This window comes from Abramis brama (assembly GCF_963993115.1).
Source record: "Abramis brama genome assembly, chromosome: 14".
Taxonomy (NCBI): Eukaryota; Metazoa; Chordata; class Actinopteri; order Cypriniformes; family Leuciscidae; genus Abramis; species Abramis brama.
The window spans coordinates 38,077,337-38,103,933 of NC_139976.1; the positions used below are offsets into that span (position 1 = coordinate 38,077,337).

General features: G+C 36.9%; 3 protein-coding genes across 13 annotated transcripts in view; all 3 read left to right on the top strand.

Annotated features, from left to right (window-relative positions):
* The window catches only part of radil2b (Ras association and DIL domains 2b), a 40,938-nt gene extending 36,046 nt beyond the window's left edge, over window positions 1-4,892 (top strand). For 2 of the 4 annotated variants that reach the window (XM_084134611.1, XM_084134612.1), the window contains exons 12-17: window positions 50-219; window positions 819-887; window positions 981-1,104; window positions 1,711-1,820; window positions 3,324-3,463; window positions 3,581-4,464. In XM_084134611.1, coding sequence (XP_083990737.1) covers window positions 50-219; window positions 819-887; window positions 981-1,104; window positions 1,711-1,820; window positions 3,324-3,463; window positions 3,581-3,653 — 686 coding nt within the window. In that variant the 3' untranslated portion in view covers window positions 3,654-4,464. Of the gene's footprint in view, window positions 1-49; window positions 220-818; window positions 1,105-1,710; window positions 1,821-3,323; window positions 3,464-3,580 lie in introns of all 4 variants that reach the window. The other 2 variants (XM_084134610.1, XM_084134609.1) reach the window with 2 other exon arrangements.
* Window positions 4,893-5,211: 319 nt separating this feature from the next.
* On the top strand, window positions 5,212-19,070 carry LOC311096179 (sulfotransferase 2B1-like). Of its 3 annotated transcripts, none has more exons than XM_084135186.1 (6): window positions 5,212-5,433; window positions 6,558-6,769; window positions 6,855-6,981; window positions 7,203-7,297; window positions 8,916-9,096; window positions 9,293-9,906. In XM_084135186.1, the coding sequence occupies exons 1-6, from the start codon at window positions 5,295-5,297 to the stop codon at window positions 9,400-9,402; spliced, it is 864 nt and encodes a 287-aa protein (XP_083991312.1). In that variant the 5' UTR covers window positions 5,212-5,294; the 3' UTR covers window positions 9,403-9,906. The 3 variants fall into 3 exon arrangements, with proteins under 3 accessions (XP_083991312.1, XP_083991314.1, XP_083991313.1); XM_084135188.1 differs by lacking the exons at window positions 6,558-6,769; window positions 6,855-6,981; window positions 7,203-7,297; window positions 8,916-9,096; window positions 9,293-9,906 and adding exons at window positions 16,037-16,248; window positions 16,334-16,460; window positions 17,846-17,940; window positions 18,343-18,523; window positions 18,718-19,070 and having other exon boundaries at window positions 5,237-5,433; XM_084135187.1 differs by lacking the exons at window positions 5,212-5,433; window positions 6,558-6,769; window positions 6,855-6,981; ... (1 more) ...; window positions 8,916-9,096; window positions 9,293-9,906 and adding exons at window positions 11,267-11,494; window positions 16,037-16,248; window positions 16,334-16,460; ... (1 more) ...; window positions 18,343-18,523; window positions 18,718-19,070.
* A 770-nt stretch (window positions 19,071-19,840) lies between these two features.
* LOC311095800 (uncharacterized protein) overlaps window positions 19,841-26,597 on the top strand; it is a 92,406-nt gene continuing 85,649 nt past the window's right edge. For 2 of the 6 annotated variants that reach the window (XM_084134587.1, XM_084134591.1), the window contains exons 1-3: window positions 19,842-19,959; window positions 20,235-20,375; window positions 20,983-21,228. In XM_084134587.1, coding sequence (XP_083990713.1) covers window positions 20,279-20,375; window positions 20,983-21,228 — 343 coding nt within the window. In that variant the 5' untranslated portion in view covers window positions 19,842-19,959; window positions 20,235-20,278. Of the gene's footprint in view, window positions 19,960-20,234; window positions 20,376-20,982; window positions 21,229-25,956; window positions 26,091-26,126; window positions 26,266-26,597 lie in introns of those variants that run through there. The other 4 variants (XM_084134585.1, XM_084134586.1, XM_084134589.1 and 1 more) reach the window with 4 other exon arrangements.

The following is a 26,597-nucleotide window of genomic DNA, read 5'->3' on the forward strand; positions in this document are numbered from 1 at the left end:
TTTTTGTTAATGATAAATCTAACATTTTGTGCGTTTGGTGCGTTTGCAGCCGATATCCTGGAGAGTTTCGACAATCATCCGCCGCTCGTTCTTCCAGCCGACGGTTTCACACTCGAGCTCAAGAGACCAATCAGTGACAGCGATCTAATTAAAGAACTACATCACTTCCTGAGCGTCATCAGGGGAATCACAGACCCAGAATCCTCAGAGCCGCCTCAAGTACGCGCCTCCTTCATCTCTATCATATGATATAACTAAATATTAATACTGATTGTATTTCACCAATTAGGTTCTCATTTAGGGCAGTGCTATTTTAGTGTAATTGACATTTTTTTATATATATATATATATATATACATTTTTTAAAATAAATTTTAATTTATACTTTTTGTGTGTGGGGTTTTAGAGTTTGTATTAGTATTTATTAATATGTCTATATATTATATATATATGTATATTTCAGTTTTAAATGAAATGATAGTATATATATATATATATATATATATATATAAATATATATAAATATAATTTATATATATTTTTTATATAAATAATTATAATTTATAGTAAATGAAAATGAGACATTTTGGGAAACTAGCTGAAATAAAAAAATATTTAAAAATTTTCATTTTATTTTATAAAAATATTTTACTAAAATTAATTTTATCTTAAGTAACAAAAATGTTTTTAAGAATCCTCAGAACCGCCTCAAGTATGCGCCTCCATCTTTTAGATTTAGTTTTTTACACACACACACACACACACACACACACACACACACACACACACGCGTATGATTAAAGTGTGTGTTCCTCCAGCTGGTGTCTGCAGTGCCGATGGAGGCCAAGCTCCTCAAACTGGAGGTTCATCCTAAAGCTCGCCTCGAGGTCGGTCAGGCGGAGTCGCCGTTTCCTCGCGCGATCGACTCGGGATCATGTGACGCTCTGTTAAACACTAAACTGCAGAGTCTTGATCTTCAGAATGAAGCTGTGTCAGCGGATCCGTCGTGTTTGCTGACTCCACCGAACACACCGCAGAACCTGGAGCTCACCGACTCGAACCCTCAGACGCCCGGATCCAGCGGCGCCGGCGCACAGGAGGAAGGTGCGGGACACACACACCAAACATTACTCACACACCAGAGATCATGTCTGATGCTGTTTCACTAGTGTGTGCAGGACACTATAGTTCATTTATGTAAGTGAGGAGAGCAGAATAAAGTAAACTGTGACATATTATAACCAACAATTCTTCATGCAGTGACTACCAGTAAAATTTGGGACCAAAAATGATTCGGACACTTTGAGCTGATCATGTTTTGCTGAAGTGTGTTTTCTTTAATTGCTAATGCTCTTTTTACACACAGACTGAACACAATGAAGCATTGCTTGGTGATTGGTTGAGCTAAACTGGTATTATCTAATTGTGTAGTTAAATTTAACAGCTGACAGATATTCAACATAATTCATGTGTGAGACAGTCTAACAGAAGGACGGACAAAACCAGTCAAATATCAACTGAGTTCTGCTCATATTTTATTACCATTTTCTAAACTATAGCGAATAAACTGTGATAATGTGAGAAATGTTGAAGATGTCTGAATAAACTTTGGTCTGACTGTACAGTATGTCCATAACCGTTATGCATGTAAGCTGTATGGAAGTGGAATGTTTGAAACACAAAAGCATGTGTGTGTGTGTGTGTTTGTAGATGCGAGTGAAGAGTGTGAGAATGGAGAGGAAGATGAAGATGAAGATGTGTTTGTGCTGGAGCTGCAGAGATCAGCGTGTGGTTTGGGTCTGATGTTGGTCGACGGACAGGTCAGTGGATCCCTGGGAAATCTGACATCATTATAGTGTTAATAATCTTGAATCAGAATAAGTTCCTCTTGCAGCATCTCTTCTCTTCTCTGATGATGAGGGCGGGGCTATAACCTGTCACTCACATGAGATCAGCCAATAGCAAACCACAACCATCCAATCAATTCCCCACAGACACAATCAAGCCCCGCCCACATTTGTTCTGGTTCCTGAAGCGTTTCACTCGGATATACGAGACGATAGAGGAGGAACGACTAATGCCAGTAAACACGTCATCAGAGAAGAGGAGAGATGAAGAGGGAGGGGAGGTTATTCTGATTCAAGATTAAGAGATGAATTTAAAACAATAATGATAAATTACTATAATAAACACTGCAATATATATATATATTAAAAAAAATGTCCATTTTGATTTTATGGCAACTTTTAGACGGAAGTCATTTTGTTCAATTTTGTTTTAATCTGCAAATACAATAAATTTGAATGATATTCATTTAGGGACTTTTCTCAGCATATATTGAAATATATGAAGTTAATTGTGATTAATTACAATAATTAGTTGGAATATCGTGCAGTTACTTCAATTACAGCAAATCCTTTCTATAACAAACAACATATTATTAATGTAATATTATAGTTTCCTTACAGCTCAATAGCATCACCATGTGGTTAAAGATGGAATATTCTTAGTTCTTTGATTATTTACACACTGCACACAAAAAGACATTTCTTCCTCAGTGTTTCTGTCTTGTTTTCCAGCACAAATATCTCAACATTCATAAATCAAGATACATTTACTGGAGAAGCAAAATGACTGAAGATATTAAGTCTGGTTTTATGAAAAATGTGTCATGATGAAGTGAGTTTGTGCTTAAAACAAGAACAAATATCTGCCAATGGAGTCAGAAAAATAATCTTAATTCAAAATTCAAAACTAGGTTATTTTTCTGACTCCACTGACAGATATTTGTTCTTGTTTTAAGCACAAACTCACTTCATCATGACACATTTTTAACTTAATATCTTCAGTCATTTTGCTTCTCCAGTAAATGTATCTTGATTTATGAATGTTGAGATATTTGTGCTGGAAAACAAGATAAAAATACTAAGAAAAAAACAAACACATATTTTTTGGTAAAAGGTGTAGATAAAGGATAAAGTTTGGAATAAAGGTGTTGATGCATTTTCATACAGAATCATGTGAATAAAACACAGGATAAAACATTTTAAAAGATAATTGCAACTTTTTATCTCACAATTGCAAGTTATAAAGTCAGAATTGTAACATGCAATTCTGCGAAAAAAAGTCAGATTTTCGAATTTTTGACTTTAAAACTCGCAATTGCTACTTTATATCACACAATTGTGAGAAAAAAGTCAAAATTGTGTCAGAATTGTGAGATAAAAAGTCGCAATTACCTTTTTTATTTTTCATTCTGTGGTGAATGAAAGCTTCCATTGAATCACGAACACTGTGGAGTCACAATCATTTGTTTTGCGCAGGAAACACCGTTTCCCGTCAGTGGGATTTACATCCGATCAGTTCTTCCCGATTCTCCGGCTGCTTTATCCCGGAGACTGAGAGAAGGCGATCGGATACTCGCAGTGAACGGACTGAGTCTGGCGGGACTCGACTATCAGACGTGAGCAGGATCACAGCCCATCTGAGCGCATTATGATAATATTAATATGTTATTATGTTATTAAATAACAGATTCTGTACTTTAAGCGAACAACATTTCTTCTTCTTCTTCCTCTAGTTCCCTGGAACTCATTCAGATGTCAGGAGACAAACCTCGGCTACTGGTTGCCAGATCTCACAGCGCTACATAAAAAACAAGGACGAAACTTTCAGCATAACCCTAAATAGAGGATCTATTTTTGCCCTTTTGTTTTTTCTACTCCACTAGAACAGGTTTTCCTGCTTGAATGTTGATTATTCTCCTCATATTCTCCATTGTTGCGGCTCCTCTCTTCCCAGTCTGTCAGTAACGCTCTGTTTACTTCCTGTCTCTATGAAGCCCCTCCTTCTGAAAAGCACACTGTGCTCTGATTGGTCGGCTGGATCAGTGTGTTGTGATTGGTCGAGTGCTTCGAGTGTGTTTGAGAAATGTCCCGCCCCTCACCATAACCGCCAGTTTAACACACTACTAACTAACTCAACCAGGCCCCGCCCCTTTATTCTGCGTATGAATTATTATAATGAGGAATATTGTGACGTGTTCGTTCCCGGAAGAAACTCAAGACTACAATGGAGGCGTTTCAGGAGTTCAGAAACACTGACACTGATATAGAGAAGAACTCCCGCTGGACTTTGTGAACAAAAACAAGCAAAACAAAATGGCATTTTTTTAAACATCTGGTTTTATATGTACAGGTCCCTTTTTATTGTAATCTTAATTGTCTTTGCATTGTCTAATCTTTGCATTTTAATTGAATTTTGTTATAAAAAAAATATGGGAATGATTAGAATAATGAATGTATATGTTATGTGCCTTCAGAACTGACTGCATCTTAATTTATTGCATGATGAATGAAATAAATGGTTGGCTGCTTAGTTTTAGTTTGAGTAACTAAAATGCCATATTATGTCTCTCGTATACGGCTCTTTATTACAGGCATTAAAAGTCCATATATAAAACATAAAACATGCATTTTTAGCCTTTTTTAACAGCAGAGACAAACAAGTCTGCTCACACAAGACACTGGAAAACTTGGGTTATTTTATAAATTATAGTATCTAGAAGACTTTGTGCTTCTCTGCAACAAATACAGTCAGACCAGAGTTTATTCAGACATCTTCAGCATTTCTCTCATTATCACAGTTTATTCGCTATAGTTTAGAAAATGGTAATAAAATATGAGCAGAACTCAGCTGATATTTGACTGGTTTTGTCCGTCCTTCTGTTAGACTGTCTCACACATGAATTATGTTGAATATCTGTCAGCTGTTAAATTTAACTACACAATTAGATAATACCAGTTTAGCTCAACCAATCACCAAGCAATGCTTCATTTTGTTCAGTCTGTGTGTAAAAAGAGCATTAGCAATTAAAGAAAACACACTGAAGCAAAACATGATCAGCTCAAAGTGTCCGAATCATTTCTGGTCCCAAATTTGTATAAATTTTACTGGTAGTCACTGAATGAAGAGTTTTTGCGTATAATGTCACAGTTTATTTTGCTCTCCTCACTTAAATAAATGAACTATTGTCCTGCACACACTAGTGAAAATTATATCTGGTGTCTAAATAATGTTTGGTTTGACTGAAGAATTGCTATGGGTAAGAAAACAACTGTTTGCACACTAGCAGGAAATCAGGAGCATGTTGAACTTACGCACTTATTGCGAAAGAGACTTGTTGATTATTACACGAAGGTCACGCGGGATGTGTGAGTTCTCGCGGTCTTACAGGATCTACATCAGCTCTCAGCTGTAACTTGTGGTTTATTATTGTTGGTTTGCTTCTGAAAATGACGGAGGCAGAACTGTACTCGGTTTGTAAAGGTGTGTACGTGCCGACGCATTTACACCCTCCTGAAAGCCTGAAATACTATGAGGAGTTCACTTTCCGTCCAGATGACATTCTGATCGTCACTTATCCCAAATCTGGTGAGTTTGCAGAGTTTTACCTTCTTTTTTTTTTCTTTTCTTTTTTTTTTGCATTAACATAATATATTGTACGCTTACAGAAAATCGCAATTGTATTCATGTTGCATTCATAATAGCATTAAAGAAACAACACAAGAGGGGGAAAAACTACATGGGATCATTAACAAGAAATTACCAAGAGAAAAGGATGGAGTTTTATCATTCTATGGTGCAGATTACTGTAAAAGTTTCACTGATGTCAAATAAAAGAATGAGGTGAAAATGAAAGTTTGCTGCAAAGAACTTGGTTATAATTCTCACTGTTTATATGTAAAGTCCCCCTGTAGTCAATAATTGGATCCCTTAAACCATCTTTGATCACCAAACTGACATATTTAAACGTTTTGGTAACACTTTACAATAAGGTTCATTAGTTAACTACATAAGTTAACATTAACTAATAATGAACTGCACTTATACAGCATTTGTTCATCTTTGTTAATGTTAATTTCAACATTTACTAATACTTTATTAAAATCTTGTTAACATTAGGTAATGCACTGTGAACTAACATGAACAAACAATGAACAGCTTTATTTTCATTAACTAACATTAACAAAGATTAACAAAAACAGTAGTAAATGTATTGCTCATTGTTAGTTCATGTTAGTTAATACATTTACTAATGTTTAATAAAGGAACCTTATTGTAAAGTGTTACCAACGTTTTTTTCATCTTCATGCCTTAAAATATCTTGAATGTAACTCGACACCCTTGCTTCATTTAGTATGCGCGGTTCTATGAATATGCAAATGAGCCCCGCCTCCACTCACTCACTCAGCTCAGAGATCCACTGGTTGACGATCACATGTTGATCTGATTGGTTACAAGGTAGTTTGTGACGTCAGAAACACCAGCGATTTCAAAGCGTGTTTTTGAGACTGTCTTTGGTTCACTGCAGTTTTAAGGAGAAAATACTCAGCAATGGAGTCGACTTATGAATTTACACATGGTTTGTGTTAAAGCATATTAAAAACATCATTGTTGGTTGCAAGTGATTTTGAAAGATGTGTATACCATGTGTCAGTGTGTTTGAGTAAACTCAGAATCGTGTCACTGACCCGTGGTTTGCTCAATGTTCTCAGGCACCACATGGATGCAGGAGGTTGTGCCCTTGATAGTGAGCGAGGGCGATCTGACGCCGGTGCTGACGGTGCCGAACTGGGACCGAGTGCCGTGGTTGGAGGAACACCGGGCGATGCTGCTCAGTTTAGACCAGAGACCGTCTCCTCGCATCTTTGCTACTCACTTCCATCACGCAATGATGAACGAGTCTTACTTCAAAATAAAGCCCAGGGTAACAACAACAACAACGTTCAGATGCACTTCATGAATCATAAATCATGTGCATAATCTTCTGCATGCTTTGCTCTGTGCTTCAGGTTCTGAATGTCATGCGTAACCCGAAAGACGTGTTCACGTCCTCATATCACTACTATGGAATGGCCTCATACCTGGTGAACCCGGGAACTCAAGACGAGTTCATGGAGAAGTTCCTCGACGGAGACAGTAGGATTTCAGCTCTCTTTATCATCCACAGCCTCCATATTTGTGACTATGAATATCTTAAACTGTAAAAACTGGTCTAGATCTGATGTTCTGTTCCGTCCTCATGTAATTTGACTGGATAGATTATAATGGCAACTTAATATGTCCTAATATTGTAAATTTGCAGTCTTTCTTTATTCCTCTTTGTGCTGTATTACAAGTGTGATTTCTTTTCTCCACAGTCATGTTTGGTTCCTGGTTTGATCATGTGAAAGGTTGGCTTAATGCTGAAGAACAAGAGTCCATAATGTACATTTTCTATGAGGAGATGATCGCTGTAAGTATCTTTTTCATGTCACGGGTTGGTTTAAAGCAGGAGAAAACAGGCAAGATCTAAATGCAGCCGTCTTTTATTAAAGTCTCCCTGTAGTCAATAATTTTATCCCTTAAAACTCATCTTTGATCACCAAAATGACATATTTAAACATTTTTTTCCTTGAAAAAAAATGTAATTGCCTTAATATATCATTATCTTGAATGCAACTCGACACCCTTGCCTCATTTAGTATGCGCAGTTCTATGAATATGCAAATGAGCCCCGCCTCCACTCACTCACTCAGCTCAGAGATCCACTGGTTGACGATCACATGTTGATCTGATTGGTTACAAGGTAGTTTGTGACGTCAGAAACACCAGCGATTTCAAAGTGTGTTTTTGAGACTGTCTTTGGTTCACTGCAGTTTTAAGGAGAAAATACTCAGCAATGGTGTCGACTTATGAATTTACACATGGTTTGTCTTAAAGCACATTAAAAACACCACATAGACATATAAACAACATTAAAAACTTTAAGCAAAAACAAAACACTCTGGAACAGGAGGAACTCAAGAACAACGCAAACCGACTCAGAACAGACTGAACTAAACAGTGGGGTATAAATGCACAGGATAACAAGAAACAGGTGAACAACTTAATCAGTAACCATAGCAACCAAACAGGAGCTGATCAGAAACCGATGCTGCGTCTGAAATCAAATACTTTGCTACTATATAGCACATGAAAAACCGTACGCCAAAGTAAAGTATCTATCGTATGCACACTTCAGAGTCTCGCCGGACGAAGTCGGTCATCCGGACAATTTTGCTTCTCTGTGAATTCGGACAGACTTCTTTTGACACATACTGTTTTCCGCTTACTATATTGTAGGGAAGTATGCGATGTCGGATGCAGCCTAAAGGAAAAAGAAATACATTTTGACTTAAAGTCCTCAGAGCAGAAGATAAACGAGGCACTTCACACAGCAGGAGTGGATATGCAGGTTGAGTTTATTAGTTCATTTTTATTACACCTGTCAGAGTTCATGTGTCTCTGTAATCGTGAGATAACAGTCGGGTCAATCTGGTTTGGGCGAGTAACTCCAGAGCCAGACTTGAGATCGTAACACCTTTAATCTTATTATTTATTATTCCCAGGTTAGGTGAAGTAAGTGAAATCTGGGTCCAGAAAAGTCTAATTCTTTTCATATTAATGTAAAGAAGGCAAATAAAACAGACTTCAGTCAAAGGTGTTCACAATTGTAGGAAAGGTATAGGAATCAGTTTTTGAAGCCAGAATAAACTCATCTGTCGTTTATAGGCCACTCAGTTTATTAGGTTATCAGCAGTCGCAATATTGCCAAGTTGTCCAAGGTCTTTTTCAAGGTCTCTCTGGCGTAATCTCTGCTTTCTCATGTCCTTGAACCTCATTGAACTTGGTGGAAATATCCAAAGTAGGTTAAGGTTCTTCACATGTCTGCTTTTCCCATATCTCAAAAAAAAGAGTATAGAACAACAGCATTATTGCTTATTATTCACATTTGGAGTGGATTTTCATTGTTTTTGGTTCAGTAAAACACTGATATCCCTGTGAAAATGCATCATGATTTCCAACATGTGATCATTCAAATCTTCGGTCAGGATTTGAAAGGATCCGTGGAGAAAATCGCACGGTTTCTTGGGAAATCTCTGAGTCCGGACGTGACGGAGAAGATCGCCGACCAATGCGTTTTCAAGAACATGAAGCAAAACAAAATGTCCAACCTTTCTCTGGTTCCCGAGGAATTCATGAACCAGAAGAAATCAGAATTCCTGAGGAAAGGTAACAGATCAATTCTTCTTAAAGTGATAAAAGTGACAATACACTCACTCTTTCATGCTTCAAAAGTTGCAAAAGCTCCAAAAATAGTGTTATAAAAGTGTGTGAAGTCATTTTTGGATGAATTATCCAAAGCGTTTCACTTGAATATCATTTGACTGTAAGAGTTACTGTAATCTTGTCTTGTTTTATTCATCAGGAATCGCAGGCGACTGGAAGAATCATTTCAACGAGGCTCAAGAGCAGCGATTTGATGCTGTATACAAAGACAAAATGAAAGATGTGAAATTCAAATTTCCGTGGGACTGAAAAAATGCATCTGTTTAATCTTTCCTGCTTTTAATAACAACAGACATTTTTCAGATCATTCTTTTTTAAATAAAAGACAATTAAAAATTAACAATAACTATTGTTATTTGTGTGACATTTCCATTTTATTTGAATTTTGTGATTAAAAATATGCTTTTTAATTTATTGCATAATGTATGAAATAAATGATTGGGTTAGTTTTATTTGGTTTATTTGTTAATCTCTCAATCTTCATTGTATTGCATTGCATTATTTGTTTTAAAACTACAGAGCTTTGATCATAAACCTAAGAATTTAAATATCAACTTACTAAGACATATTATCGGTAGATATCGATTTTTATATGTATTTTATGTAAGTATCTGCTGTACTGTTATAAAGATCTCATTCATTTGCATCACAAGCATCAGAATTTCAACACTTTTTTTGTCCATTTAAATATCAGCATCTGCAGCATTTTTGCTCAGTTTGAGTCTCTGAATGAAATTGAGCTGTTTTTCCCTCCATATTCTCACAATATCTATATGACTATATGAGCCATAAAAGCCTGATGCATCAAAATATAAACCACATATGCATCAAAACATAAACTTATTTTTGGTAGATAGGCGGATATTATCTCAGTATCCATATACTTTCACTTAAATATAATTTCAGTGCACTTTTTACACCTCTGATTATAGTATTATGTGTATAGAAGCTATTTGAGCTTTGATAAACTAAAACAACTACAGTAAGGGAATATTTTTCAGGAAGTGTCAAGAGCATGAAGTCTTGCACAATAAAAAAAAAAATTATGACATGCATTTGCTTCCAAACTTGCAAAAAATCCCCGGTTACCATGGTTACATGACAGTCCAGCGACTCATCCAAAACAACATACTATGGCAAGCCGTTTAGACTTCTATTCATTTCCAGGATATGACTTCTTCATATCAACAATTCAGTTTTCACTAGTTAAAATGTTAATTCTTGATATCAACAATAACGTCATCACTCATAAAAATACGAATACTTGATATCAAGAATTAAGTAGTAAATTTTTTATTTCTGCGAGTGATGACGTCATTGTTGATATTAATAATTACCATTTTTACTCGTGGAAATGTAATTACCAATATTAAAAAATTGCCATTGTTCCTAGTAAAAATCCAATTTCTGAGATCAAGAATTGAATTTTAACTAGAAAAAATGTGTATTTCTGCGAGTGATGACATCATTGTTGATATCAAGAATTAACATTTTTACTTGTGGAAATGTGATTCCTAATATCAAAAATTGCCATTGTTACTAGTACAAATACCATTTCTGATATCAAGAATTAAATTTTAACTAGTGAAAATTAGTATTTCTGCAAATGATGACGACATTGTTTATATAAATAATTAAAGATTTTTACTAGTAGAAATGTAATTCTTAATAGTAAAAATCCCAATTTCTGATATCAAGGATTATATTATATATTATATCAAGGAGAATATTAACAAGTGAAAATTTGTATTTCTGCAAGCGATGACGTCATTGTTTATATCAAGAATGAACATTTTTACTAGTGGAAATGTAATTCCTTATATATATATAAAAAATCGGCATTGTTACTAGTAAAAATCCAATTTCTGATATCAAGAATTAAATTTTAACTATATATATTTTTTTTATATTATTATTTTCTGCAAGTGTTGCTTTCATTATTAATATCAAGAAAATCCCATTTTTAATAGTGGAAATGTAATTTCTAACATCAAAAATCGCCATTGATACTAGTAAAAATCCAATTTCTGATATCAAGAATTATTACTAGTGAAAATTATGAAAAATATGAAAAATCAATATGAATAAAAGTAAAGGCGGCTTGCCATACTGCATCTGCGGGTAAGGTCTCGCGGTGTTACAGGATCTACATCAGCTCTCAGCTGTAACTTGTGGTTTGTTATTGTTCGTTTGCTTCTGAAAATGACGGAGGCAGAATTGTACTCGGTTTGTAACGGTGTGTACGTGCCGACGCATTTACACCCTCCTGAAAGCCTGAAATACTATGAGGAGTTCACTTTTCGTCCAGATGACATTCTGATCGTCACTTTTCCCAAATCTGGTGAGTTTGCAGAGTTTTACCTTTTTATTATTGCATCAACATAATATAATTATCATTCTGTAAAAGCGTCACTCAGCAGATAGTAGCCCACTGTACACTTGTAATGCCGTGTGTTTGTTGTGTAGTTCGTTAAACCTGCAACAATTCACCATGCAATCACTTTGTAGTTCTTGACTCTGGTATTCATGTTGAAACTTTGTAGTGTACATTTTTTTTTGTCAGGGTCGCATCATTAATATCGGGTTCACTCATTTATCCTACTGTTAACAACTGTAGCAAAATCTCTTGCAGAATTTACTACAGGGTTATTCTTTTAAGTTGCAGCAGAAATACAATCGATTTCCCTCATAATGCTGTCTTGGTAGGCAGCTCACTACACACATACACACTACACAGTCTGCTTTCTCTTCCATTCACTCTTATTTCCGGGCAAAACCTGCTCTGGAATGGAATGGAATGGAATGTGGAAACATGACTGTGCATGTTAATTACAAACTTAGCATTTGCAATGTGGATCAATAGCTGGATCTGAAAACACATACTTCCTTACTGTAGGCTATAGTAGGCAAACAAGTATGCGACAAAAGAAGAATGTACAAATTCACGGAGTAGGCAAAAGGTCCCCGGATAACCGACTTCTTCCAGTGAGATTCTGAAGTGTGCATCCGATGGACACTTTACTATCCCATGAGGCCACGGGAGAGGATTTATGAACGGCAGTGAAGCAACTAGTAGGTCGCATGATAATGACAACATCTGGTGAATGTAGTACATCTGGAATACATTCATACTATACACACTCAAACTATATATAGAGTGTACTTTTTTTAGTGATTGTGAAGTAATTACCTATTCAAAATAAGCAGTCGCTGTCAATGATAAAGTGTAGTTTAAAACGCATGGGCCAAGATGTACTCTTCATTGGTTTCGAAAAAACTTTTACACCACCTTAATAATAAAGGTTCCAAAATGTAATGAGTGCATAAAGACGAATACAGAAGTACAAAATAAACAGTCGTTCAATAAATCCAACAGGCATACATGGGAAAAGTTGGGAGTTCCGAGTTAGAATCCACAACCACACACAACACTGACGGAACACTGAACAAAAGAAACTCAGGACTACACACACACTCACTCATACACTTATACACATAACACACTCACTCACACACTCTCACACACACACACATGGGCAAACAAAGTGAGCTAAATGAAAAACAGGTGAAACTAATCAGTAGCTATAGAGACAAACTGGCACACACTAGGAAACTAGGCCAATTAAAGTGATAGTTCACACAAAAATGTAAATTCAGTCATTAATGACTCTCCCTCATGTTGTTCCAAACCCGTAAGACTAGCTCTTTTTCAAAACACAAATGAAGATCTGTTTGATTAAACCTGAGAGCTTTCTGATCCCTCCATTGACAGTCTACGCACTTTCAAGCCCTAGAAAGGCAGTTGTAAGACTGGAAAAACGGGAAGAACTGTAAGAACTGGAAGAGAGAACTGCTCTCTGAGACAACAAAGGAAATTAACATTTGAACTCACCATTTGAGACGCGAAGTCTCAGCTCAGAATACATCTCTCCCCCTCTCCCCCTCTCCCCCACTCCCCCCCTCTCATGCTGAGACCACATGAAAATTACCCCAAAATATGGTTTGATGTGAATAATTATCATTGAGTACTATTCATGTTTGGTATCATTTGAAATGTCTCAGTGCAACTGGTACAAATGTCTCATTTCCAAATAAGTAAAACAAAAGGTAATAATGTTTTAAGAGTTTAGAGATAACTGGCACACAGAGGAAGGTAGCCTGGTAATACCAAACTCTGCTACTTCGCTTTGCTTCGTAGACAGAGTCTGGCATGGCATAATTGAAAAGCGTTTTCTTTCTCGCGGGGGGGGGGCGCTTGTCTGAAGTTTAAAATCATTGGTTACCCGTAAGCCAATCACATAACGTTTGGTTATGGCGTGTGTTATGCGCATGCTCAGCCGCATCTAACTTCCACTGTAAACACATGTATGATGCGAAAACAAAACCATCGAGCGAAATACCGGAGTGAACATGGCTGTGAACGACTTTTGCAGATTATGTGAAGTAAATCTACGCATCCACGGTACAATCAGCGTCTACGTCACGGCTCTCAGCCCGCCCTCTGTTCGTTGATTGGCCGGCTGTTTTCAGGCCGGAGGAAAACGGAAAGCTATTACGCTGTCTCAGACTGAGTACAGAAGCGAAATGAAATTGAGCGGAAGTACGAAGTCTGACGTAGTCAGGCTAAGAGGAAGGTGGTCTCCTGGCAAATGGTCTCCTACCCCGAAAAGGTGTAACCTCTGAATGCAAATTTCCATTGTTGGCAAATGTTTCCATGTGAAAGAAGTTTCTGTCTATATAATGTTGGACACAGTACAGAATCAGCCCTTTTAAGGGTTGTTAATGATCTTTTTTTAATTACAGATGCGGGTAATCATGCAGCATTAATTTTATTAGATTTGTCAGCAGCCTTCGACACCATTGACCACCAGATCCTTCTGACTCGCTTAAGGCAGTTTGTTGGTATTCAGGGAATGGTCCTAAAATGGTTTGCTTCTTATCTGGAATGTAGATCCTTTTTAGTGAAGATTGGGAATAACTGCTCTGCTCCATCACCTATTTCCTGTGGGGTCCCACAAGGGTCGGTCCCATCCTCTTTTCCTTGTTTATGCTCCCGTTGAGAATGATTTTTAAGAAGTATGGTATTTCTTACCATCTGTATGCAGATGGCACTCACGTTTACTTGCCGTTGAGATTCGGTAGTAAGGATTCTAATGCCATACTCCTTAGGTGTCTGGAGGAAGTAAAGCTGTGGATGGCTGAAAATCTCGTTCAATTGAATGAAAATAAAACTGAAATTATTATTTTTGGTCGCACAGCCGGTAGCCAAACGGTAGTCGATCACTTAGGCCCATGGAAGGGGTACCTGAAGGAACAAGTAAAGAACTTGGGAGTCATTTTTGACTCTTCAATCATTTTTGATCGCCAGATAAAGTCAGTGGTTCGTAATTGCTTCTTTTCTTTAAGAGCAATAGCTAAATTGAAACCAATACTCTCAGCCAGCGACCTGGAAAAAGTTGTCCATGCCTATATTTTTTCCCGTCTAGACTACTGTAGTGCACTTTATGTTGGGACATGTCAAACACACATTACAGTACAGAATGCTGCCGCAAGGTTGTTGATGAATGGTGGGAAAACGGACCATGTTACTCCCTTCTTATCTTCTTTAGGTTGGCTACCAATACATTTTAGGATACAGTATAAGATTCTGATATATGTTTTTAAAGCACTTCACGGAATGGCGCCAGAATATTTAACTGAGCTTATTAAGCCCTACAGTGCAGGCGTAAGACTAAGATCAGCAAACAAGTTTCTTTTAACTGTTCCCCGTGCACGTCTGTCGCTGGTCCTAGATTGTGGAATAATCTGCCGTTGGATGTTAGATCTTCCATAAATCGAAATGTTTTTAAGGACCGCTTAAAATCGTATCTGTACTCTTTGGCATTTTAGTACATTAGTACATGGATGTTTTTGTGTTTTGTTTTGTTGTTCTGTTGGTTTCTTTTTTTACTGTATTGTACAGCACTTTGGAACTACGGTAGTAGTCTGTAAGGTGCTATATAAATAAATAAACGAACGAACGACATTATTTTCATTAAAGAGTTAAAAAGAACACATTTCTTTTTCGCTCACATTTAATGATGCACAGATATCATTAAAACCTTTTCATTTATGGAGTCAGATGAAATAACGAGATAATACATTTTCAGATGTATTGCATTTAATCAAAAAATACTTTGTCTCGAGAAAAGACAGTAACACGTAGAGACCTTCCGCGCTGGTCGGATGCCGGACTTTGGGCCGATCGAGCGCGAGTTTACACAGTAAAGACGTCATTACAGTAGGCTAGGCCCTAATCCATGTGATTCCAGTGGGTTAACATACATTTTATGAAGCGACGCAAAAAAACACAATTTACCACTTTATTTTAAAATAAAAAATGAAGGTTATTGGCATGTATGCCTCCAAAATAATAATCTCCAACGCACGTTCACGAGAGCACGCGAGTTGTGTTAACGTGAGAGCGGATGTTGTTCAGTGAACACGTCAGAGATTAATATTTTGGAGGCATCAATGACAATAACCTTCATTTTTAATTCAATTCAATTCAATTCACATTTATTTGTATAGCGCTTTTCACAATACACATCATTTCAAAGCAGCTTTACAGAAAATCATGAGTCCACATTACAGTTTAGAGTGATCTGTTATCAGAGGGAACTGTCTAAGTTATGTATTTCAGAAATGTACATATACAAAATCACAGTTAGCTAAAAATGTATGAATTTAAACAATGTGATCATTTAAAGAGTGTATTTTTAAGAGTGTATCACTGTGTTTGAGTAAACTCAAGTGATTTTGAAAGATGTGTATACCATGTGTCAGTGTGTCTGAGTAAACTCAGAATCGTGTCACTGACCCGTGGTTTGCTCAATGTTCTCAGGCACCACATGGATGCAGGAGGTCGTGCCCTTGATAGTGAGCGAGGGCGATCTGACGCCGGTGCTGACGGTGCCGAACTGGGACCGAGTGCCGTGGTTGGAGGAACACCGGGCGATATTGCTCAGTTTAGACCAGAGACCGTCTCCTCGCATCTTTGCTACTCACTTCCATCACGCAATGATGAACGAGTCTTACTTCAAAATAAAGCCCAGGGTAACAACAACAACAATGTTCAGATGCACTTCATGAATCATAAATCATGTGCATCATCTTCTGCATGCTTTGCTCTGTGCTTCAGGTTCTGAATGTCATGCGTAACCCGAAAGACGTGTTCACGTCCTCATATCACTACTATGGAATGGCCTCATACCTGGTGAACCCGGGAACTCAAGACGAGTTCATGGAGAAGTTCCTCGACGGAGACAGTAGGATTTCAGCTCTCTTTATCATCCACAGCCTCCATATTTGAGATGCAAGAGCTAAAGCAGTGTATAATTTAACATGTGTTCAGATCAGATTTGGAAGCTTGTTTGTGCCACAGAATAAAACATTTTAAAAGATAATTGTGACTTTTTAACTCGCAATTTTGAGTTTATATCTCGCAATTCTGACATTTTTTTCTTAAAAGTCCAATTCTAAGGAAAAAAAGGCCAGAATTGTAACTTTATTTCTCACAATTCTGACTTTATAACTTGCAATTGTGACTTTATATCACACAGTTCTAAGATAAAAAGTCAGAATTGCGTGATATACAGTTGCAATTACCTTTTTTTAATTATTATTATGCAAATCATGTCAAAAATATATTTTCTAAGAATCAGCTCTGGCCTCTTGGTATTACATTTTGCAAGCGTGGCTAAACATTGTGGTTTTGACACTTACAATCATTTTTAACATGTCTAGAACTTCTGCAAATACAGCAGCATCTTAGACGACCAACACATGCGGAATCTGATATTAAACAAGATTGCACATATTAGACAGGAAAGCACACTGAGCAGAAGAAGGAAATACAATAAATAGCATGTGTTCGGGGAAGTAGCCACAAAAATAAAGATGTTTTCACAGTAGAGCTGAAGCAGATCTGAATCGAACACATGGATATTAGTATTGATAAAAAGACAGAAAAGCATTAATGGATAAATACAAGAATAATATGTTTGGAATAATTAATCATAGAAATAACCATAAAAGAGGGCTTTTCAAAGGACGTTTTTGAACATTCAGAGTTTTAATTCATTCAGAAATTAATCGCGTCCAAAATAAAAGTTTGTGTTCACATAATATATGTGTGTGTAGTGTACTGTGTATAATTATTTTGTGTATATAAATACACATGCATGTATATATTTAAGAAAAATGTGTTACGTACATATAAAATGTTGATTAAATATATATATACAGTATATACATGCAGATATTTCTGAAATATACAACATGCATGTGTGTGTATTATATACAAAGTAATTATACACAGTACACACACATATATTATGTAAACACAAACTTTTATTTTGGATGCGATCAATCATTTCACAGCCCTAATTCAGAGAACGCTTTCGTTAATTAATGTCAGCAAAACGTTCTGTGTTTGTTAGCTGGGATGTTCTTACTAGAGCAAACAAACCAAAGGTTCAAATACTGAAGTACAAATCGATTCTCCTGCCTATAGATTCCAAACAGCAGCACATAAGTTTGCATATGCAACTTTTTGTGCAATACTACATGTGGTAATATAGTTTTCTCTTTGTCCTGTAATGGAATTATTACAGCTTTTGTGTGATTCAAGTGTGATTTCTTTTCTCCACAGTCATGTTTGGTTCCTGGTTTGATCATGTGAAAGGTTGGCTTAATGCTGAAGACCAAGAGTCCATACTGTACATCTTCTATGAGGAGATGATCGCTGTAAGTTGGAGTGAATATGGAGCTTGAGTTTATGGCTATCTTTACTACACCTGAGTTCCCCGATAATCTTGAGATAACAGATACTGTAGTAAAGCCTGAGAGCGAGACGTTCTAAACTTCAGCGTTTCCCAACCTTTTTATCCTTGAACTTTCCAGCGTACTTGCATAAGTAAATATCAATCCCTCCATGCGGTTTTCTTTCCTGTTTTTTTGCAATGCTAGTTAAAACTTCAGTTAAGATTAAGATTTATTATTTTACAAAGCATGAAGAGCCTGTAAACATTACAAAATATTCATATTGAGACTTTATTTACAGAACATTTACACTCCTTTAGCTTGTTTTCATCATGCTGTCGTTACCACTGATGATATAAGCTTGTCTTTATTCAAATCTTCGGTCAGGATTTGAAAGGATCCGTGGAGAAAATCGCCCGGTTTCTTGGGAAATCTCTGAGTCCGGACGTGACGGAGAAGATCGCCGACCAATGCGTTTTCAAGAACATGAAGCAAAACAAAATGTCCAACTTTTCTCTGGTTCCCGAGGAATTCATGAACCAGAAGAAATCAGAATTCCTGAGGAAAGGTAACAGATCAATTCTTCTTAAAGTGATAAAAGTGACAATACACTCACTCTTTCATGCTTCAAAATTTGCAAAGGCTCCAAAAATAGTGTTATAAAAGTGTGTAAAGTCATTTCTGGGTGAATTATCCAAAGTTTCACTTGAATATCATTTGACTGTAAGAGTTACTGTAATCTTGTCTTGTTTTATTCATCAGGAATCGCAGGCGACTGGAAGAATCTGTTCACCGAGGCTCAAGAGCAGCGATTTGATGCTGTATACAAAGACAAAATGAAAGATGTGAAATTCAAATTTCCATGGGACTGAAGAAATACTGCTTTTAATAACCCTGATGAATCCTTTGGTGCTCGTCTATAACAGACTTCCACAGATTACATAAATCCACCTCACATTATTCAACATTTTTATACTGTATACATTACTGTTTTTGTTTATATTATTTTATAAAATAGATCACAAAAGTGGTTCTGCTCCAAATATATCTGTAATATATTCCTTTATTAAATGAATATTAACATTACTCCTTTGAATAAAAGTATACTTTCTTTATTAATGAGTGACTGATTTATTTGTGTTAGGCTTTCTTACTATTTCAATGCGATTTGGTAACGCTTTACATTAAGTAATATAAATATAAAGAAATAAAAATTTTACAGCATATTAATCTTTAATGTTAGTAAAAATGTTCAGTTCATTACCTATGTTAACAGATACAACATTGGATCTAAAAAATTTATTAAGTATGAGATTAATAAATAAACGCTGTACAACTATTGCTCATTCTCAACCAATTAAACCTAAAAAAAATACCTTTTAAAGGTACACTATGTCACTTTTTCTTGTTCAAAATGTATATAATGAGTGAGTACATCATGAACTCATCTTGAATCACTACGGTACGCCTATAATAAGTGTTTAAATTCGGACTATTTTACATCGCCCGCTGCGGAGGAGCACAGTACCTGCGTGACTCGTCAGACATAAACAGAGAGAAGTAGTTCCGGCTACAAGGTTCTTCCGCGAGACGCATGAAGTTCTGTTTATTAACCGTTTTGCGGAAACCTTGGAAGATTCCTATTGGATTTTTAGATTAAGTTGCACGCATTTTTATTTATAATGGCCGCAAATTTAATAAATAGATAATGGGTTATGTATAATCAGCTTTCAAATTCCTGAGGTAATCGTAAGTGTAAACATGAGCGATATGCTTCCACAGCACTAGAGGGCAGCGGTGCTCGTCTAATGTAAAACTCCCAACGGCACGGAACCAAAGAAGAAGAAGCTTAGAAACATTTCGCGGCTCTGAGGGAATAAATCCGAAATTAAATATTTAAATAACTATATGTACATTTCAAAACAACTAATCTTACCATTATTTAGCGTAATTATATGATTTATATTACAGTTATAAGTTAGAACGGGCGCAACATTTCTTGAGGTATTTATTTTAGCCGCAAAACTATTTTTAAACAACGTTCCTAAATTTTATTTTTCCCCTTCTGGACAAATCCAGTTTTATGTTTCAAATTATTAATCATTTGCTGTACTTTCCCTTCTGACAAAAAAAAGTTAAATCCAGGTTTTTGAATTCAATGTAATGAAAGTCTTTTTTTATGTATCAAATAATAAATCCTCATCTTTAAACTGGAGATGTCTCAGTTTTTCTGAGGAAAACTGAAGTTTGAACAGAAATGGTTTTGTCTGAACTCTCAGTGGGGTTTATAGCTGGAGAAGATCTGGTGTTAGATGAGAGGAGGATGAGTGGAGGCCCTCAGAGAGACCAGGGGCCCCCGGTGAGGTCAAGGGTCGCGGAGGAACAGATGCCCTCCACGTCAGGAGCCCATCAAAGTACAGGTTATCTCTCTTTGGTCCAGCATTTAATATACAATTTATATTTTTAGCACTTTCTCTAGTGGCAGGATAAAGATACTACATGCACACACACACACACACACGCACACTCAAACACACTCACAGACACACAAACACTCTCACTCACTCATACACACAAGTGCACACACTCACTCATACACGCTCACTCATGCAAACACTCACACACACACACACACACACTCACTCCTACACACTCTAGCACACGCAGACTCATACACACACTCACAGACACGCACAAAAACTCTCACTCATACACACAAGTGCACACATTCACTCACACATACACACACACACACTCACTCATGCAAACACTCATACACACACTCACACTCACTCATACACTCACAGACACTCACTCACACACACACGCACAAAATATTGTGAAATATTAAAATTTAATTAATTAGTTTGTGGCAGGATAAAGTCTGATTGGAAAGATATCACATGTCTTGCTCAGCTGTAGCGTACATCATTTAATCAACATGCAGAACACTGCCTTTGACCATCAGCTCTTCTTCTTCTTCTTCTTCTTCTTCTTCGTCTCCTTCTTCTTCTTCTTCTTCTTCAGGCCCGTCTCTGCAAACACTGAAAGAGGAGGTCGTGACCCTCCTCCAGAGTTACCCAGAAGGCATTGAGTTGTCCCAGTTGACGCTCCTCTACAGACGGCTCTACGGCAGGAGGTTCGGGCCCTTGAGCAGATACGGGCTCTCGGGCCTCCAGGAGCTGTTCCTGCAGATCGGGGACCGGGTGTGTGTGGAGAGGACTCACGGTAACAACATGATCAGAGCCGTGAACCCGGGGCTCAGAGGTCAAGGTATGAACTGAACCAAGGCACTTTTACCCAAGACAGATTCTAAAATAAGTGTATACTCTAAACAGCGTATTGGCCAGGTTGATTAAATTAATTTTGTGTAAACAAGTAATTTAAATGGGTCCGGTCTCTCTCTTGAATCCAACACTGAAGTGACTTAAACTGCAGTTCATCCACTGGCCACTAGAGACCGGCTGCAGAAGAGACTCAATCCCATAGACCCCCATGTTAAAATGCCCAACTTTACAGCAGAATAAAACATGTTTACAGTCTGGTGCAAAAAGTGTTTTTGGTCTATATAGCTAATTTAGCCCTTCATGACGACTGTGAGGGGATGAATTTTTTTATAACTCATCCGTTTAAATTATATTAAGCCTTAAAGTGCTGCATAATTAAGGGCGTGGCCACTTGAGTGACAGGTGGATTCCCGCTGATGTCACTACTAGGCGTTTGTCTGCTGTCTGTTAGTCTGACGTCACCTCAGCTAATCCGCCTCACGGCACATTTCCGTTTATCCGGGAGTGACGCTGCCAAGATGGCGACGGCCGGCTCCGCCCACTTTGGGCTTCAGAAACACTCTTCAGAAACACCACGGGTGACGTCACACACACTACGTACATTATTTTTTTTTACAGTCTATGGTCCTGACATGAGAAATCAAATTTGCCTTGATCTTTTGACATATACAAGTTTTAATAGCTTACAATAACATCCTCATTATAAACAAAGCATTTATTTAATCAAGCTTCAAAAACAGCTGGTTTTGATATTCGGTGATCTGTGATGTCACACGGGCAAATTCATTTACATATGCCCGCCTCTAGATTAAGACATTGACCAATAGATGCTATGCATTGATGTCACTTTCCCGCGGGAACACACTCTGAGTGGCAGAAGAGCTGAGAGTGACTGGGTTTAACAGGGGAAACTGGGAAAACACGAGTAAAACAAACGAGTGTCAGTTTAAACTAAAGGTTGGACTCGATATAGTGTTCCTTACAACTCACCAAAGATCCAGTGATCGTGGATATTGACATGCAGCAGGAATCGTGTTTCCTCACAGTTATATGAGCCTGATTTCCACGCCGGGGAAAAACATACATTTGCCTGTGAACGCTTTATATAAACACAATATAAGTCTAAATCCATGATCACTCATATCACTGTTAGATATATCATCATATCGTCCAGCCCTAAAACTTGTGTAGCTTTTTGTCAGTGTTTATTAAAAAGCATCCAATTATGCAGAAAATACGATGGTAAATATTTAATTGATGAGTTGTCAATACAATATATAACTATACAATATATAGGGTGTGATTTTACCCCTAAATTCAGCATATCGACACACAATAACTGCAAATCCAGCTTTCTCCGCCTGGATCCAGTTGTTTCTGTGAATCACAGCGATCCATTTGCTTCTCTGTTCTGCAGCTTTCAGTATTCTGTAAAAATACACGCGTTCAGTCGCAGTGTCTGAAAGTTTCCTTCACTGGATGTGAGCGTTCGTCCAGCGTCAGAAACTAGTGGATGGTTTATTTTAAAGGCGTCCCGGATCAAGTCAGAGGAGTGTGTGTGTGTTCGGAGCGTGTGACTGCAGATTGGTTTGTAAATGAGGCTCAGTGTAATGGAGAGTTCACACAGAAGCCTCTGCTGACAGATGAAGCAGCGACTGTAAAGTAAAGGATCTCATAACGCTCAGTCTGTGAATGACGGTTTTATAAGGATAATTTTTTAAAAACACTTACTCGTGTGCAATAGCGAGTGGCAATATAAAGTGTTTCCTATGCAATGACGTCTGCAGGGTTCGATCAAAGTGCTTAAAGTACTTTTTGATATTTAAGTCCTGGAAAACCCTTGAAAACAGCCATATTTACGAAGAGGAACTCGAAAAGTGCTTGACTTATTTAAATACAATATGTATGAAATTTAATTTAAAAAAAATAAACACATACAATCTTTTCACACAATATTAACACTGCAGCTCGTCTGTTAAACCCCCATCAGACCTTTTCTCGATACGAAATACACCAGCATTATAATATAAAATATTATTTATTGAACAATAATAGCCATTATAAACTTTGTATTAGGCCTGTCGCGATAGTCAATAAATCAATTAATCGCACGATAAAAAAAAATGAGCTCGATAATTTTTCCGGCCGCGATAATTCCATTTGCATGCTTGTTTGTTTTCCTCGTCTCTCTCTCTCTCTACCAAATAGACTGGATGACCACTCTCGGTTCCTTAGCGTATAGGAGGAGTGAACCCTCTTGTCAGTTGCATAGTCTTTGTATGGGAAAGCGCCGACGGGACTGCTTGCGGCGACTGCCGGGAGAGAGAAAGACGCTAGTTGTGAGTTGGAGGGAAAAAAAAAGAAAAAGATGGAATTGGTTTCAAAGCCAAACGCGACAGCGAGCTCGATCTCATGAAAATGCGTATCTATATCATGAATGTTATTTCTCGTGCCATTTATACGCCAAAAAATAGTTTTTGCGTGCATATGATACGCACTTTATGGCGTGTAATACGCACGCACTCCTCACCCCTAATCTTAACCAAGTATTTTCAGTGCGTAGCATATACGCAATAAAGCGCGTCTCCATCTTCCCGACAGTAAATTACACAATCACTCGAGCGTTTGTTTAGTCAAAGTCCTTTTAGTCTCTGGTTTAGTCGACAAAGTAACAGGAGGACAGTGCAAAATGGTGTGATATGGCCTGTTGAGGCTTTTTTTATTTGTTTACAAAGGTCCTGACCGGCAGTTTTGCCTGTTATGGAATGTATCACTATTTATGTCTGAGCCTAAATATGTCTAATGTTTAATATTTTTTGAAGTGCGATTTTGTTTACATCCATTTTATTCATTGTTTTTGGTATTTATTCAAGTGCATTTTTTTGTTAACAGACACTGAGAGTCCATTGCTTTTATTGTTTTTGGTTGTTTTGTTCATTTTTTGTGGATATTTAAAATGTTTTTCCGTTTTCAATGTTTAATATTCTTAAGAAATAAAAGTTTATAGATCTTTGAAAAGGTGTACCTGCATTATTATGCCATTATCATTATATTAGATGAAAATGGTCTCGAACGACAATATTATCGTTTATCGCAATAATTTCTTGGACAATTTATCGTCCAGCAAAATTTGTTATCGTGACAGGCCTACTTTGTATTAAATATATTATTAAATACGTTGTAAGTTGTATTTTTGATACCTTATATCTGTAATTTGAGTTTAAAAAAATCCTTAAAAAATCCTAAAGATTTTGTTTGATAATTGCAATGTCTGATTGTAATCCTTGAAAACCAAAAAAGTAGTGCCTGAAAAGTCTTTGAAAGTCCTGGAATTTCTTTGTACAGAATCTGTACTGACGCTCAGTTTAGCCCATCATAACAGTGGCCGTTCACTGACGAGCCTTAAACGAGCTACGCAAATGGATCATTTCAGACAGAGGCTCAGATTGCAGGTTAAAAAAAGTGTTTCCACACACACACACACACACACACACACACACACACACACACACACACACACACACACACATATATCTATATATATATATATATACAGTACTGTGCAAAAGTCTTAGGCATGTTAATATCCCAAGCATATCTTCAAGCATCTCGGAGACGTTCCCGCAGTTCTTCTGGATTTAGTCTGTCTCAGTTTCTTCTGTTTCTTCATGTAATCACAGACGGACTCGATGATGGTGAGATCAGATCAGACCGGCTGTTGTCAGACTCCTTGTGCATACACAAATCTCACTGGATTATTACAATTAATGGCAAAAACAATGTTTGGAAATGTAAACTGATATTTCCTACTGACACACTACAGCAAAAGATAGAAATAACTGACTTAAAACCATTTTTTTGGGGGGGATATTAGGGGGGATAGGTATTAACATGCCTAAGACTTTTGCACAGTACTTTACATACTTTTTCCCCCATTTTTTAACATTGAGTCAAACTCAAGGAACATATACAAATATTTAAAAAATGTCATGGCCCCTTTTAATTGAATATGTAATTCTGGTATTGTCTAATTTTCTATCACTAAATATGTATTTCTATAATAAATCTCAATGTATTCATCAGCTTGACGTCAGAAACACCAGCGATTTCAAAGCGTGTTTTTGAGACTGTCTTTGGTTCACTGCAGTTTTAAGGAGAAAATACTCAGCAATGGTGTCGACTTATGAATTTACACATGGTTTGTCTTAAAGCATATTAAAAACACCACATAGACACATAAACAACATTAAACGCTGGATTTTCACCACAGGGGGACTTTAACATTATGAGTGAACCTCAAGGAACATATAAAAATAATGTCATGTCCCCTTTAATTGAATTTCTAATTCTGGTATTGCATAATTTCCTATCACTAAATATGTATTAATATAATCATATATCTCAATGTAGTATATCAGCTTTTGTTATTGGTCATCCAAAAGTAGCTGTGAATTAATACATCTCCTAAATGACAAATAAACCATTATAAAACGATCTGGCATGTATTTTGTATTTCCTGCATGCTGAACAAACGAGGGTTCATCTGTAGTCTTTTGAAATGCTTTTGTTTTTCTAACTTCCCCTTTAATTGGCAAGCCAGTTCAGTATCGTGTTTCAGGAAATGCAATAGCGTATGTTATCACAGGCTCCAGCTGGAAGAGTCACATGACTTCCCTCATAACAGAGAGCATTAGATCAGCTGAGAAGGAGAGCAGGAAAACGAAACCTAAGGGTGAAGCTCATGCCGTCATTAATCATTCCTCACAAGCTCATCTCATGCTCACACTGTGTTGTTATGGGTTCAGTCAGGTCGTTTAAAGCATTTCTCAAGCGTGTTCAAACAGTCAGGTAGGATCTTTAGCTAGATAGTTTCCTTGTTTTCAGGAAATGAGAACACGACTCGAGCGTTTTGTTTCAGTTTTGTTTCTCATGCAGTGCATATTTATGATGGGGGAGTCTAGTATAAAGGAGAGCACAGTACATTAGTCATTCAGTTGTTTGGACAGAGCAGCACATTCACTGGGTAAGACCTATGCTATTTATTAATCATGCTAACACATGCGAACAAGACCTTATTGTAAAGTGTTGCCTGGTTTATTTGATCTCACTTTAGAATAAATAGTGTTAGAATGAATATGTAATTATTTTGTGAAATGGCCATTGTTATTGCTGATGATTGATTTGATATGTGTAACTGACTCTAATATACAATATTATATACAGCATTAATTATCATGTGCTTTATTGTGTATTAAAGTCCCCCTGTAGTCAATAATTTTATCCCTTAAAGGCACACTATGTAAGATTTTTGGATCAAAATATTCAAAAAGCACTAGAACAATGTTATATATTTTG

What these genes read in the sequence shown, in the direction of transcription:
- LOC311096179 (XM_084135186.1), top strand. Translation starts at nt 5,295, where the DNA reads ATGACGGAGGCAGAACTGTACTCGGTTTGTAAAGGTGTGTACGTGCCG. An exon ending in TCTATGAGGAGATGATCGCT is followed by an intron (nt 7,298 to 8,915) that starts GTAAGTATCTTT and finishes ATCTTCGGTCAG; the next exon opens with GATTTGAAAGGATCCGTGGA. An exon ending in ATCAGAATTCCTGAGGAAAG is followed by an intron (nt 9,097 to 9,292) that starts GTAACAGATCAA and finishes TTTATTCATCAG; the next exon opens with GAATCGCAGGCGACTGGAAG.